Here is a 16,726-nt window from a genome sequence, read left to right on the forward strand (position 1 = left end):
ATATAGGCCAGTGCGCCCTCTAGTTCTTATTTATAACTCTTTGAGAGTCAATCACTGCTCAGATTTGTTCTTCTGAAAGTAGAACAATGGATTGGAGCGGCATGATGACATGAGGTCCAGTTCTCACCGGTTTTCAAGCACTGCGGCATCCGGACGTCCACAACCAGGTTACCAAGACACCAGAGTGTCATCGTCAGATGCGACTGATGCATTGTGGGCGCGTCGCCATCTTGTCTGGGCTTGAGCCTCTGCGTCAGCAGACTGACGAGATGAACGTCGAGCCCGTCAGGCAGGTCACTCATTTCAGGAAGGGGTATCTTCGGCTGTAAAACAACGACAAGAACTCTAGTTCAGACTTTTATCACTACAATTTTTAACCTGGGCTTTTTTTAATTTATGTTAAATTGCCAAGACTGACGAGATGAACGTCGAGCCCGTCAGGCAGGTCACTCATTTCAGGAAGGGGTATCTTCGGCTGTAAAACAACGACAAGAACTCTAGTTCAGACTTTTATCACTACAATTTTTAACCTGGGCTTTTTTTAATTTATGTTAAATTGCCAAAACTGTATATCTTGATTAAAGTAGACCAGATGTACACACAGACACAGCAGTTTTTTGCCTTTTCCTGTGAGATAAATTTTTGCAAAATAAAGATGTGCATATTGCTGTATTGGCAATGCGATCTGACGTAAATAGTGCCCACTTTTGTAAATTGTTCAACTGTCTAAAGAGCACCCTCTTTTTTCCTTTTTATTCTGCCCCCTCCCACCCTTTCAGAAATAAAATTCTTTAGGGTAAACAAAAATGAAAAACTGCGTCCAAAAAACAACAACCCCAAAACAACCACAACCAAACCCACAACATTGACAACAAAACGACAACGAAAATGACAACATCACAACCAATGACAACAAAAACAAAAATATGTGGAACTGATTCGACCTTGATCCCAAAAATTAGCAGTGGACGCCTCCAACTACAAATAATTAAAATTACAGATGTCGCCATCCATTTTGACATCAGTAACATTCCTTCTTTTACATAACCTTACCTCCACGATGGAGAAACCAGGCGTCAGCATCTTCCCAACGTCTTTCTCCAAGACTTTTAGAAGAGTCAGAGCGACTTCTATCTTCTCGGCTTGGTCTTGCAGATGGTGAGCGGTCCTTAGCAGCAAGACGTCCAAGATAAAGCTGTAGGCTTGCTGGGAGGGGCTTGGCTGCTGGACATGGGCTACCAGGACCTCAATCTATTTAAGACAACAAGTTTATATATGTTAAATTTGCATCGGGGGTGAAGAATATTAATTTTGGTTTTACCCAAACACCGATGTGTGTAAGCAGGCACCCGCTGCCAAAACATCGGCTGAAACAGGGTTACCCCCTTTACAGTCCGTAAGGAGGCAGGCATGGATATCATCAATTAGGAGCCTGGCTGGTAGAAACCAAAGGTAATAACCTTCACAACTTCACTCACTAAACCTTTACAAGCGCTTAATTTTCTTACCAATTTCATGCGCTCCTTCTGTTCCATTTTGACCAAGTTGGATGCCATCGTTTCAATTAGAGCGCCTGGAAGCTTTGAGGGTTCCTCATTTAACTTAAACGCTGTAAAAGAAAATAAGGAAAAAAAAAGTTTGGCTTAGACTTTGATAGAGCAAAGGGACCCTATGCTATAATCAGGCAGTTCTTGAATATTGTTAAATGACATTGAAAGTCAAGACAACCAATATGTGAGTATTAATCCCAATGTTATGTGTGCCTGAAACATTCTATTTGCGTATGGTTTCTCAGATTGAAATTGGTTTTGGGTTTTTTTTTTTAGAGGGGGGGGGGGGGGAATTATCAAAATTTTTTGAAGTTTTTGCCTTGTTTGATTTGTATAAATTTCATCTGTTTTAGCTAATGTTTAGTGGTTTTGCCTTTTTACATGTTTTATGTACAGCGCCTCTGAGCAGTTTGTTTGATATACATGTATGGCACTTTATAAATGTGTTATTATTATTACTATTATTATTATTATTATTATTATTATTATTATTATTAATCCAAAATAATGCTCTGTAGTCTTTACAATCTGACAAGCTATAATTTGTGTAATTTATAGAGAAGAAAATTACAAAAATCTAATCACGATTATATAACTAGAGAGATAAGCCTTACTTTGTCCAATGTTCCTGAAGATGGGATAATCTTTCGACAGCGTAGAGTCCTTGATAACGTCCATGATTTTGCTGTCCGCATCAGCCATCTCTTCCCCACGGGAGAACATGTAAGGCACAACGAGGGGTATCAGAAGATTGCGATGTTCATCCCATGAGACTCCGTTGGTCATCAGTTTTAGAGACAGCTGAACATTTTTTATCCTTAGGAGATAAGATATATACAGGTAAGAGGCACAAACTACAGTTGGATGCAAGGGTAGAGTGTCATGGCCGAGTGGTTAAGAGAATCAAATTCAAGTTCTGGTGCTAAGTCACCAGAGTGTAGGTTTGAATCCCGGTCGTGACACTTGTGTCCTTGAGAAAGATACTTTACTATAATTGCTTCTGTTCACCCATGGGTATAAATGGGTACCTGCGTGGGTAGAGGTTGATACTGTTATTGAAAAAGCCTTTGGAGCGATATAAACGGTTGTCCAGGTTGTATACTACTTAGGGAGCTGAGACACATTAAAAAAGGGATGCGCATTGATATGGTTATTGTGAAATGCACTATATAAGAATTTGTTATTATTATTATTATCATTGTTTACAGAGTAATTTTTTCAGGGGATTCTATTGTGTATGCTGAAATAATTTTTGTCTCACTGAGACAAAATTATTTTTTTGTGAAATTGTTTTACTAATTTCTCAAAAACTACAGTATCATAATTATCTTGAAACCATGTTAAATTACTGTAAATCTGTGGACGTTTGTGTTTTGTGTCTTACACAAAGTACCAAACCCTTTTCATGGGTGCGTTCGTTTAGCTTCCCTGGGTCAACTCCGGTGTGTGGCGGTGTTGTTTTCCAGGACGAACGTGGGTAATTATCTGCACACGTTTGTCCTGGAAAAAAAACACGCCGCACACTGAGTCGACCCAGGGGAGCTACACGAACGTACCCAATATTAGAGTGCTAGAACTTTCAGGAAGATATCACAAAGAAAGTAGAAAGTTGAAATGTTTACCCTCTCTGCGACTTCATCTTCCTCTTCAGTAGAATCTCCTTGAGGCGATCAAACAGTTTCTCTTGTGGAAGAATCTTGCACAGCGGCTGGAAATAAGTTTTTAAAAAACAAAAATTAAAATATAGAGTCACAAATTCATCAGACTTGCTCACTATCAAGACCCACTTTCATAGAGCTGCTTAAAGCCAATGGACACTTTCGGTACAGAATGTTTTTTTAAAGTTCACAGATTTACAAATAACTTACAGGGTTTACAGAAGGTAATGGTGAAAGAATTCTCTTGAAATATTACTCCATGAAATGCTTTACTTTTTGAGAAAACATTAAAACAATACCAATTCTCGACATCGAGAATTACGGATTTCTTTTAAACACGGCGAAACGTGCGGAAACAAGGGTGGGTGTTCCCGTTATTTTCTCCCGACTCCGATGACCGATTGAGCCTAAGTTTTCACAGGTTTCTTATTTTATATAGAAGTTGTGATACACGAAGTCTAGGCCTTGGAAAATACTGTTTACCGAAAGGGTCCAATGGCCTTAAGCTAAAAATTTTGCTAAAAAACATGCTGCTTAGCAACAATAAAGCAGGATGCCAGTCGCAGATTGTAAATGTAACATGGTATTTTGAGTTGTAACCTTATTTTGGTAAGCATAATTTTGCCATCGCTCTACCAGCTGATTTAGCCTTTCGTTGGCGGTCTCCGTATTGTGTCAACATCTTTGTTATGGGGTACAAGTCAGAAGCCATACAACTGTTACCTGCAAGGATCACACCCAAATTTACAGTTCATCCTGGAAAGCAACAGCCAGGGGATCACCTTAAGAGGATGCAGCTTCTTTGTTCAGAAATAAGTAATAAACCACAAAGGCAAGAAACTTACATGGTACATTTAAAATTAAAAAAAAAAAAAATTCTAACCTCGCCTATTCCAAGTGTCTGATTTATGACGCCAATCTTGTCGTCATGGAGACGCTGCATCAACGACTCGATACAGAACTCCTCCAAGACGTCACCCGCTTCCACGCGCTCCTTGAGATGCTGAATGCCGAGCACCCTAACGTCGGGGCTGGCGTGGTTCAGGCTTAGGATCAGGGTTGTTGACGTTCCTGAGATGACCTGTGAGAAATAAAAACGATCAGCAATTAAACATTGCCTTCCTTTACTGAGTGACCAATTCATTTCAATTTATTGCACGTGAATAATGAAAGAAGAAAATTTTGTGTTTGCTTTCGGAGGCCTAAGCTTCAGGCCTGAAGTCTCTTAACATGCTTAAAGTTTTCTGGAAGTTGTATTTTTTCAAAATAAAGCTTTTGTCACTAATATATGTGTTTTGATGAGTGGTATGTGAATAAACAGTTAGCTAAGGTTTTAAAAAATCAGTTCTTATGTTATTTACAAATTTAAGAGTATACCCCGACCCGAGAGGGCGCTGTTCGTGACGTCAATCGAGGCAGACTTTGCCTGCAATGCGTAAGGTAAACACAATTGCAACGTACATGTACGGACCAAATCGTGAGTTTGTACGTTTAAAAAAAAATGCAGAAAAACACTTTTTGAAATGTACCAACTCACGACTTGGAAGTACATGTACTTTGCACGTGTGTTTACTATACGCATTGCTGGCAAAGTCTGCCTCGATTGACGTCACAAAAGGGGTAGGCGGAGTCAGCCCCCAAACAACTTTATATATTTTTCAAACATATAAATCGTGACAAACAATTACTAAAAAAATTGTTTTATTGTTCATAAGCATATACTCTTATGTTTGAAAGAAAAATAATTCTATTTCCAGGTGACTTTAATAATTGAGTGAGAAATTAACAAACATGTTACTTTAGCTCTCCATTGCTCTTTACCTAGTAAGTTTTTGTGCTAAGCAAACATCCTTTTGGTGACCAATACCGTGTTGTAGTACCATTGCTCCTTACCAAGTAAGTTTTTGTGCGTGCTAAGCAAACATCCTGTTCGAGACTATAGTACCGTAACGTGGTACCATTGCTCCTTACCAAGTTAGTTTTTTTTGTGCTAAGCAAACATCCTGTTCGAGACTATAGAACTGTGGTGTAGTACCATTGCTCATTACCAAGTATTAGTCATATGCTAACAATTATTTTGAGTAATATACAAATATGTATCAACGAGGAGTCGGAGTAGTAACAACAGCACGAGTAAAAGCAGTCAATATTTGTTTTATAACACCCCAACAGACTTTTCATCATCCTCGTACAAGTAACGCTCATACGGGCATTTCAGATACACAGATGCACTACTGATTGGGGTCAAGGTGGGTAAAAAGACGTCTGGGTGATAGTTGTCGGACTATCACACGGCAAACGATTGCACTATCACACGGCCGCCAATTCTATTAAAACTTAAGACTAAAACCATGTGACGCACTCTAAACCAATGAAAAGGCAGAATATTTGTAAGGGGTGTTATAACTACCAATAGTGTCTAATGTCTTTAAATGATCTCATAACAACTTTAAGCCTACCTTGTGTTTGGCGGCCGAGGCAGACATGGAGATGAGTTCTTGCATCAGCTTCTGCTCCTTTTTGCTGATATCTTGCGACATGAACGATCCAATAGCAAGATCCATTGCTTCAGGATACCTGGAAACAAAATGTTATCAAAATATTATTAGTGTGGGTTTAAAAAGTCGCATCCCCTTTAGGTGATCCCCTGGCTGCCGCTTCCAAGGTTGTTTTGAAAACATGAGTGTGATTCCTGGCTACATGGCAGCTAACAGTCATCGGGCCCAATTTCATAGAGCTGCTTAAGCATAAAATTTTGCTTAAGCAAAAAAATTTTTGCTTACTAAAATCAGATTACCGGCCAAGACTCCACTCAATTGTGTTGCTAAGTAAACAGCAGGTCAATACCGACCACAGCAATGTATATAGCACGGAATTTTGGCCTGGTACATGTGTTAAGTAAGCAAGCTATTTTCGTGCTTAAGCAAATTGTGTGCTTAAGCAGCTCCATAAAAGTGGCCCGTCTTCTGACTCGCATTCCCGGAAAAAGATATTGACTAACAGGGAGACCGCCAACAGAGGACTTGATAGCTCAGTTGGTAAACCCAGGGATGTGATAGGCTGTTGAGAACAAAATACTGTACTCTGTGCGCAAAGCGCAGAAGCATGCAAGCTTGAAATCTTGCGACCATGAAGCCCAATATTAACATTTATCTTTGGTTTAAAAAGAATTTGAGCTTTATTTTTGGGGTGGGGGAGGATAAAAAATGGAACTCCCTTTTCTAAGGCAAAAAAAAACAACGGAATTTCGTTTAAAAACGGAGAAATCACATCCCTGAAATACACAGGCTGAGGGCAAGCCTATCAATCTTTGCACAAGGTCCCAAAGTCACAAGTCATGCGACAAGTGAAATTTTGTTACCCAAATTTCTCTGACTCAAAAGATAAAGTCTGGCAGTCTCACCTTTTCTCTAGGGCAGAAACAATCGGTGATGCTTTCTGCTTCAAGTTTTGTACCAGTTCCGTCTTCTTCCACAGCTCTTTCCTGACCCCGACGTACTCTTGCAGAAGCACTCTGTTCATAATAATAATAACAATATTAAGACGTTCCGGAGGAAGTACAAAAGAAGACATGACAAGTTGGTCAAAGTGTTTCACTGGGATCTGTGTAAGAGGTATGGTCTAAAATTAAAGGAACACGTTGCCTTGGATCGGATGAGTTGGTCTTTGAAAAGCGTTTGTAACAGTTTGTTACAAAATGCATATGGTTATAAAGATGATATAGTAGAATACAATGATCCACACATATTTGCCTCGAAATTGCGTGGTTTTCCTTTTACTTTGCAAACTAACACAGTCGGCCATTTATGGGAGTCAAAAATTTTACTCCCATAAATGGCCGACCGTGTTAGTCGACGAGGTAAAAGGAAAACCACGCAATTTGAGTGATACTTGTGTGGATAATTATGTTCTACTTTTAAAACATCTTTCCAATCATATGTATTTTATAACAAACGCTTTTCAAATACCAACTCGACCGATCCAAGGCAACATGTTCCTTTAACTGCGGAATGGTACAACCATGCTCCGGAGAAAGTTGTAGAGACTAACCAAGTCAAGATTCTCTTTTTCAAGCTGCATGGTTTTTGTTAACGCAGAGTTGTTTGTAACGGCAGATTTCTATTTTATGAAACGCAGGAATACGCGGATCCGCGGAAGAGTTGCATGCTTGTTAATAGTTGATGTGTGGTTTACACGTTTGACACTCTCTTTGTGGAATTTTATTTCTGAAATGGCGAACATGGCAGAAGTAGTCGTTGATTGAAGAGGTCAATAACAATCTTTATCTTCAAAAACAAAAAAAGCTTCTTACTTAGCGACTTCATTGGTCAGCGCCACATCAAGTTTGACCCGCTGCAGCAATCCCTCCAGAACAGTCCAGTACATCTCTCCTTCCCCCTCCTGGCCTTCGGTCTGGTCCCCGACCACTACACTGTGCACCGCTGCATGGAGGAGGCGTGTGAGGAACAGCCTCAACAGAGGGGTTGCGTTCGGTGCCTGAGACAGCACCTCCATTGCACTGATTGTACTACTAAATGTGCACAGCTTCTGGAAGGCACTGTGGGCAAATCACAAAGGTCAAAAGGTCATGACCTATAACCTTACTAATTGTACTCACGTTAATAACCACTCAGTCACTGCATCTCCAATTTCCTTAAAGGCACTGGACACCAGTTATTTTCATAGACCAGTATTCTCACTTAATGTACATTTGCATAAAATGACAAACCTGTGAAAATTTCGGCTCAATTGGTCATTGAAATTGCAAGGGAATAATGAAAGAAAAAACACCCTTGTTGCTAAACTTTTTGTGTTTGCAGTTGCTAATGGAAGGTTTCAGGCCAGAAGTCCGTTAATAATTAGACTGAGAAATTACCTCTTTCGTAAAAACTATGTTACTTCAAAGTGAGCCGTTTCTGACAATGTTGTGTACATGTACTATCAACAGCTCTTCATTGCTCATAACCAAGTAAGTTTTATGCTAACAATTATTTTGAGTAATTACCAATAGTGTCCAGTGCCTTTAAGACGACAACAATTTGATACTTTGAGATGCAAAAGTGGCATCAGACATAAACCCAAAGATATTGTCGGTTTTGTAACACCAGGGTCCAGTTTCGTCTTAGCAAATTTCTTAGCTAAGCAAAAAATAAGTGGGGCACCAGTTACAACACTGCAAGCTTTATGGACTTTTGGCTGGGACCCAGTTACTGTTTAAGCAAGATTTGTCAGTGCTTAGCACATTTGTAGGTTTACAGGCTTAGTGAAATTGGGCCCTATGGAATCTTTACAAAAAAAAAAAACCTAAACTTACACTTCAGGAAATTCCGTAACTGGTTGCGTGTGGCACAGGATAGCTACACAAGAGAGTCCCTCCACAGCCAGGGGGTGACTCAAATTCTGCAGTAAACGAGAACAAAATGTTGAAGTCTGGTGTGCTTAAAAACGAAAAAGGTTTTAAACTTATGACACCCTTTTCCCATGTAGAACAAAAAGGCAACCTGATGTGTAGCAAATAGTGCCGCTTTTTATTAAACTTTTTCTGGCAATGAGACTGGAACTGTCATGACTTTCCATGAAATAATAATAATAATAATAATAATGGTTTCTTACATTATCACACCACTAGGTGCATATCAACTCACTCAGTAATTTCTTCCTACAAGCATGTGGGGCTATATTTTTTAAGTATGAGCCAAATTCCTTTATGGCACCATGTCGTGGTTAACAAGATGCTGTGACGTAATATGCTGCTAATCAGACCAGGAAAACTGGGGTGAGCCCCTTCTCTTTATAATAACAAATAATAATAACAAATTCTTATATAGCGCATTTCACAGTAACCATATCAATGCTCTTTACATTAGTGCCCTGGTCATAGGGCCAATAATATCCCTGTAATGTTTCTCAGCTCCCTTGGGAGTATACAGCCCTGAGCTGCCTGTAAGGCGCTTGTGGCTTTTTCATACACAATATCAACCTCTACCCTCGCAGGTACCCATTTATACCCCTGGGTGAAGAGAAGCAATTATAGTAAAGTATCTTGCTCAAGGACACAAGTGTCACGACCGGGATTCGAACCCACACTCCGGTTAATCAGCACCAGAACTTGAATTCGATGCTCTTAACCACTCGGCCATGACACTCTACTCTGCAGTAAGTGCACCGGATTACTTTAAAGGCATTACACAACATGACACAAACTGCATCCCATTTGAAGGATGATGCAATAATGCTTAAGTCTTTTTCTTCAGGACACAATTGTCACAACCTGGACTCGAACCCACACTCTACTGACCAGAAAACCGATTGTTTCAAGCAGTACCCGCTGCTAAAATATAAGATTCGAACTGCCTCCAGCTACCGGGCAATCTCGGTGGTCTAGTTGGTAAGACACTGCTCTACAATTGAAAAGGTCGTGGGTTCAAATCCAACCCGAGTAGTAATATGCCTGTGATTTGTTTGCACAGGACTCTGGGAAAGTACCGAGTATACAGTGCTAACACACATCATTGTATATGGGTAAAACCAAAAATCATGTTTCAATTTGTTTTATTTTATTTTATTTCTTTTTTGTGAGGGGAAATTGTCCACTTTAAAATCAGGATGACTCTGTTTGAATCAGAAATGGTTCAACAGCATGACCATGCCACACCATACTTACAAGATCTCCACTGGCTGCCGATTAGGGAGAGGATAACTTTAAAGATATTGGTTTATGTGTATAAATGCCTCAAGGCTATTTATCCTCCTGCTTGTCTCTCCGTCGGCCTGGCCGCTCAAGTCTACGCTCAGCATCCGACACTATTCGTCTCATGGAACCTACATGTAACTCAATCAAGCTTCTTAAGTCGGCTTCAAGTCGCACATTCTCACATTTTGCTCCACACACCTAGAATGCACTCTCCACCTCAATCAGGAAATCCCACTCTCTTCGAACATTTAAGAAGTGTATCAAACATTCTCTATATCCTATCTAATGCGCTGCGTTCTTGATGTAGTGGCGCTATATAAATGCCCTATATGTATGTACGTATGTATGTATGTATGTAACAGCTTCCCAAGCAAAGCGGCCTTACCCTGCAGATGCATCTTATGATGGGGTCAACGAGGTCCAGTTTCATCTTGATCTTGATGGCCAGCTGGCAGACGATCATGTAGCTGGCAGCTTGGTAATCAACAAATCTGGGCACCAGGGAAAAATGGATCACAGTCAAAAGATCATACTCAGTGCAGGCCTGATACTTCACGGAGGCAACGGAGGCGATTGCCTCCGTGTCCCCTGGTCATTGCCTTGGCGCCCTTGAAATACTCCAGTACAACTTTGCAATTTCATCATAGCGTGCCCTTTACCAAGAAAAAAATGCCTTGGTGCCCTTACCCTTTCAAAAACTAAGCATACAGCCCTGTCAGTCTCATCAAGATTCAGGAAGGAATTTAAAACTCTCTCACTACAAAAATGCACAAACCACACATTTGGAGTGTGGCATCATCAAATGTGTTGTGATTTCAACCAAAATTGCACATGGAGAGTAATGGACACAGTGGCATGGTAATCAGTTTTAACATTATAAGGTTATATGTTGGAAAATAAGTACACCTTAAACCTAAATTCTAAAATGAGGGAAACTATTTTTCTCAAAGGATTCGGGTACTTGTTCAAAATGTCCATAGATTTACATTAAACTTACAGGGTTTGAAGATAATGATAGTGGAAAGCTTCACTTCAAATATTACTAACTGAGGTTCTGTAGTTTTTGAGAAATGAGTAAAACTAGACACAAAATAATTGTTGTCTCAGGAAGACGAAAAATATTCTAGCATGTAAAATCTCGTTAACCAGTTGTTGATATTTCACCATAACCATAGCATAACTGGTTAATACATTTTTACATGCTAAAACTGAGACGATTTTTTTTCTTTCTCAAAAACTACAGCACCTCAGTAATTAAAATTTCAAGGGAAGCTTTCTACTATCATAATCTTCAAACTGTATTAAAGTTTAATGTAAATCTGTGGACATTGTATTTTGTGTTAGGAAAAAGTACATATACCCTTTAAAACATAAAAGTTTGACCGTGGGGGCTAAATTGTCTTTTTGTGAGAGTAGTGAAGATACGGCACTCTGTCGTAGCTTTCTTCTTGTATGTACATGTATGCTCCTTAATATATTGGTATGTCTCACTTAACGCTACGAAGAGAGCATTCAAATCCATCAAATTCAAGCAAAACCAAGAGAAGGAGTTTTAGAGAATCAGATTCGGCTTTGAACTTACCTTGATTTCAGACCCTTCAAAACAAACGGAAGAGTGTCGGACAGCAGCTTCTCCGTTACGGGTTTGGCAACCTCGATCATCCCGACAATGGCCGAGCAGTAAAAACAGGTAACGACTCGCAGGAGGGCATCTTCCGACTTTGTCGAGGGCGCTTCGCTGTCTGTTGAATACGCATCACCACGATCGCTAGCATGAGAGGAGGCTTTTTTGTGGGCCTGTTAGGACAATGCGTAATAAATAAAATTAAAATTGAAACCAATTTTGAACAGATATTTATTTTAATAGTTTGCACTTTACTTCAGCAAGACTTTCAATTTTGTTTATTATGACTAGTAAATATAGGGGATTTGAAGGCATTGCATGGTGAGGTATAAATATATATTTGGTTTGCGGTAACATTATGTGTACATCTACTTTTCAGGTAGATTTTGTACTTTAGAGAACTGTCTTGCTATATATTCTACTACCCCAGAGTACATTTGTTTCGGATTTTGTCGAGAGACTTTTCAGTTCTGAAAAGAACTGTCCTGCTTTTTAACTACTACCTGGCAGAAGGTAGAAAACCGGTCAGGACTACTACTTTAGCTTGATAGGATCGTTGTTAACTACACTACCGCGGAGTGAGTTCTTGAATTGGCCTCAACATTTTGACTAGCTTGCTCTAGTTATCGACAGGAGACTAGTTAATATTGTACCTTGATCGCTGATGGGACCAGGTTACACACAAACTGCAGAAAGCCAGGGTCCTTGTAGCACTGGGTGATAAGAATTGACTTAGCGAGAGGGACGCCGGGAGTCTAGAAGTGAGTAAAAACATGTCAGAGGAATATCAAATAGTATGATAGCAAACTGCTTACCAACTTTAAAGCACTGGATACCCTTGGTAATTACTCAAAATAATTGTTAATACTAATGCTACACCAAGTGTGAGTACTGGTTGTTGCCAAAGGTGTCCAGTGCCTTTAAAGGACCTATGCTATGGCTTAAAGGCCGTGGACACTATTGGTAATTGTCAAAGACCAGTCTTCTCACTTGGTGTATTTCAACATATGCATAAAATAACAAACCTGTGAAAATTTGAGCTCAATTGGTCGTCGAAGTTACGAGATAATAATGAAAGAAAAAACACCCTTGTCACATGAAGTTGTGTGCGTTTCGATGGTTGATTTCGAGACCTCAAATTCTAAACTTGAGGTCTCGAAATCAAATTCGTGGAAAATTACTTCTTTCTCGAAAACTATGTCACTTCAGAGGGAGCCGTTTCTCACAATGCATTATACCATCAACCTCTCCCCATTACTCGTCACCAAGAAAGGTTTTATGCTAATAATTATTTTGAGTAATTACCAATAGTGTCCACTGCCTTTAAAGGAAGAAAACAAACAGTTAATGGTGTAACGGTACGACCCTATAGCAAAGTCTTTTCTTCAGTTGGAGATGCTATGCCAAGTCCTTTTTGAGCTAGCACTCGGACAACATTTTCTTTTGTTTTTTTGCCATACTGACCTTGACAGTTTTTCCTTAATTTGTCAGAATATGCAATTCTTTGATACCTTTTGAGAGCGTTTATTTGGTGATCAGAAAGTGGCCAAACATCAGTAAAACTCAGCCCCGAAAGATGGTTAATAATATGAAGCCAGATCATCATTTCACCAGCAACTGCATTTCTCATTCGGATTCTTAGCGTATCAAACAGAGATCTTAACAGATCAAAAACTTAAGCCGATATTTTCTTCTAAATATAACAAATACCAACACCCTGAATCCCGAACTGTTTCCATCAGCAATGTGACAAGCTGAAACAGATCCCTCATTTTTGTGTGTGGATTCTGTTCAAGAAGACAAAGCTCAAACATTCTAAATATGAGTTTGTGATATCAATGCTGTAAGAACCTGACCGGTTAGCGCAAAGCGTGAAAGCTTGCGAGCGCAAAAGTGTACAGGTGCGAAAACTTGCATACATGTACATATACATAGCTATTTTAGGTTTTAAAAAACCCTACTCTGCAATTCGGGATATTCTGTATTGCTTTATCCATGTTCTTTATCAACTTGATCCTAGTAATAAAAACAAATTATTATTAAAACAAAATTAAGAGTGTGTGGAGGGGGGGGAGGGGGTGTAAAAAAAACGGATTTCCAGTTGAAACTGAGAAACCACATCCTACTGACCTGGAGAGACTGCAGCCAGTGCCACTTGTTGGTTTTGTTGCTGAGATCCAAAAGCTGCACAACGCGGACGAAGATATTGGTGTCATGGTACGGAATGACACACCTCAGTAAATCGTCAATGTTGTACTGGTGGATGTTGAATCTTAAGAACCAAAAAAATTTTTTAAAAATTAAAATTAAAGACGTGAGAAATTGGTTATTCAAAAATTTTTCAACTCTCTCCCCACCGAATTGTTTTTGAAATAAATAATTTTTGAGTTGAACAAAAGAAACATTGACAAGAGCAGACCTTGACCCTGTGACGTCCAAATTAACGTGCCAGTGTCATATGGAAATCTGTCCCCCGGAGATTCCGTCCCCATAATGGGAAGTTCAGGTGAAAGAGAATGATTCACAAGAGGGCGCTATCAGAAGTATTTTCTACACAATTCGCCTTATGGGGGGGGGGGGGTGAGTTGACTGGTTTCCATACCTATATATGAGCCACTCAAGGGCTTTCTGTGCCGGCTTCAGGAGGAAATATGGTGAGAGCCGAAGCAAGAACTTCCCGATCTTACGATCAAGACGATCGTTGACTTCTTTAGTCTGCACGGAACGCTCCATTGCTTTAGACGTTTCATCGAAGAGGGTGTTCTCAAACTCTTGGAAAGTTGGATCAATGTTTTCCAGCTCTTGCAATCCATTTATACCTTTTGAAATTGCAGAAGAAGTTTCAATGTTTTAGTAAATTTGGTTCACCATTCAAGGGTTCCAACGGAGTCCAGTAATATTAGCATTTGGGTGGTTATAATAATAATAATGATTGTGGCTTCTTATATAGCGCACATGTCCGTCACTCCGTGACACTCCTGGCGCTGTAACATACAGCATTTCCTGCAAGATGTGGGACTATGTTTGAATTATGAGACCTAATTTTGATAGCACCATGTAATGCTTTACAAGGTGCTGTGGCCCAATTTGCTGCCAATCAGACCAGGAACACCGGGGCGAACCCCCTTCTCTTTTCGATAAGTGCACTGGGTTCTTTTACATGCAATACATTACACATGGGACCAACGACTTTACGTCCCATCCGAAGGACGAAGCAATGGTGAAGTGTCTTGCTTAAGGACGCAAGTGTCACTGCTTAACCGCTCGGCCACGACACTTCGTTATCTCCTACAAACTAAACAGATCTGGCTTTGTCTCATAATTTGTTTTCAAACAAGAGCTCTATCTAGTTTTATCTAGTTTTAACAAGTTTAACTACATGTAGTTTAGACACTTTCAACTGGTTTTAACTACATGTGGTTAAGTAATCTTAACTAGTTCTAAAATAGTTTTAACTAGTTTGTGTGAACTAATTAGTTGCCTTTTTTAAACTAAACCAGCTCCAAAAAAATAAAAAAATTCTTCAAAGCCAGGTCTAGCGGGTTAATTTTTGTAGTTGTAACACAAGTTACACTTGTTGCTTATTTGTTTGAGTTCAGATGATCTTCTCATCGAGGGAACTTGGCGATATACATTGTAAACACCAAGCGGGCACCTGCCAATGAATATGACTCGCACAAATCAAGAAATTGATATTCAGTAACTAGACATCAATTCTTATTCTAGTCCTTGTGAAATCAGTGGTTAGCTTTGTATTGTAGGATTCAACCCCACAACTTTGTGATTGCAAGTCTTGCAGTCTAACCACTGGACCAGGGTGACCGATTAAAGGCAGTGGACACTATTGGTAATTGCTCAAAATAATTATTAGCATAAAACCTTACTTGGTAACGAGTAATGGAAAGCTGTTGATAGTATAAAACACTGTGAGAAACGGCTCCCTCTGAAGTAGCGTAGTTTTCGAGAAATAAGTAATTTTCCACGTATCTTTTGAGACCTCAAAATTAGAGATCTTGAAATCAAGCATCACCCTCTAAAAGCACACAACTTTGTTTTTTCTTGCATTATTATCTCGCAACTTCGATGACCAATTGAGCTCAAATTTTCACAGGTTTGTTATTTTATGCATATGTTGAGATGTATCATCAAGTGAGAAGAATGGTCTTTGACAATGACCAATAGTGTCCAGTGTCTTTAAGCAACATCAAAAATGGTCCTGTTCCTAAAAAGTATTAGTTTGTGTATATATTTAAAGTTTATATATTTATCTGAAATTCTCTCACCAACAGCGTAGAACGTCTCACGATCTAAAGCTGCAGCCTCCTTGGGGTCAAAAAGCAGCGACTTTCGTTGTTTGGTTTGAACTCCGGCAGCGGCCTGAGCCTCTGGAAGCGCAAGACGCTTCAGCTGCTGTGCTAAAGACGTCGCCATCTAGAGATTAGAACTGTAGGATTGAGGACATAATAAAGTGATCTTAAAGATGAGATAATTAAACTTCAAAGTTAGTTGCGATGATCATAAATTCCACAAGACCGCAGGCACGGCAAGAGAACACGGAGAAAGGGTCTGTCTACATGTTGTACATGGTTTGAAGTTTCATTCAGTAATAAAAGTAAAGTACAAAATACAATACCGCCACCGCACCGGGCCAGAAGTTATTTTATTTTTACAAATACATTACAAATACAATAAATTATGGATAATCTTCCGGACGTCGCCACCAATTTAGCAAGGATTTTCTGTTTTTAACTAGTTTTTAGAGGTTAAAATATTAAAACAAACCCAGAATCTAATTCTAAGTTCTAATAATCTAACATTACAATAAAAAAATTAAAATAGTAATTAAACATAATATAATAATAATAATAATAAGAGTATCTAATTTAACTGAAGTCAATGAGATATCCCAATGCCCGAGTCGAGCGGCATGGCCCGAGGAATTATGGAATGGGATGGGAGACGGAGAAGTCAACTCAAACCCACCCGGCCCTGCTGGACGGGTTAATTTGGGCCGGGGTGCTTAAAAACGGCATAACAATACATGGCTTGACTTCAGAACATACTTACAGTGTTTCCTCCAGTGCGATAATTAGTCGAAACATTGGTTGTTTTCGCCCAGTTTTTTTTTTAAAGTTCCCTTTAAAAAAAGACGAAGAAACTTTGCAACAGACACGACGACCAAAAAGCACATGTGTTGATT

At 39.4% G+C, this 16,726-nt stretch overlaps 1 protein-coding gene across 1 annotated transcript in view; it reads right to left on the bottom strand.

The window, feature by feature from the left end:
* Positions 1–16,703, bottom strand: part of LOC117297551 (HEAT repeat-containing protein 1-like) — a 38,572-nt gene extending 21,869 nt beyond the window's left edge. The window contains exons 1-17 of the mRNA XM_033780647.1: positions 16,594–16,703; positions 15,810–15,970; positions 14,129–14,345; positions 13,657–13,798; positions 12,180–12,281; positions 11,485–11,699; positions 10,288–10,393; positions 8,523–8,608; positions 7,521–7,766; positions 6,612–6,722; positions 5,668–5,785; positions 4,092–4,289; positions 3,173–3,258; positions 2,165–2,367; positions 1,509–1,609; positions 1,054–1,251; positions 128–323 (exon numbers count right to left, since the gene is read on the bottom strand). Coding sequence (XP_033636538.1) covers positions 128–323; positions 1,054–1,251; positions 1,509–1,609; positions 2,165–2,367; positions 3,173–3,258; positions 4,092–4,289; positions 5,668–5,785; positions 6,612–6,722; positions 7,521–7,766; positions 8,523–8,608; positions 10,288–10,393; positions 11,485–11,699; positions 12,180–12,281; positions 13,657–13,798; positions 14,129–14,345; positions 15,810–15,957 — 2,473 coding nt within the window. The 5' untranslated portion in view covers positions 15,958–15,970; positions 16,594–16,703. The remainder of the gene's footprint in view (positions 1–127; positions 324–1,053; positions 1,252–1,508; positions 1,610–2,164; positions 2,368–3,172; positions 3,259–4,091; positions 4,290–5,667; positions 5,786–6,611; positions 6,723–7,520; positions 7,767–8,522; positions 8,609–10,287; positions 10,394–11,484; positions 11,700–12,179; positions 12,282–13,656; positions 13,799–14,128; positions 14,346–15,809; positions 15,971–16,593) is intronic.
* Positions 16,704–16,726: the final 23 nt, after the last annotated feature.

This window comes from Asterias rubens, chromosome 12, assembly GCF_902459465.1.
Source record: "Asterias rubens chromosome 12, eAstRub1.3, whole genome shotgun sequence".
In the NCBI taxonomy this organism is placed as follows: domain Eukaryota; kingdom Metazoa; phylum Echinodermata; class Asteroidea; order Forcipulatida; family Asteriidae; genus Asterias; species Asterias rubens.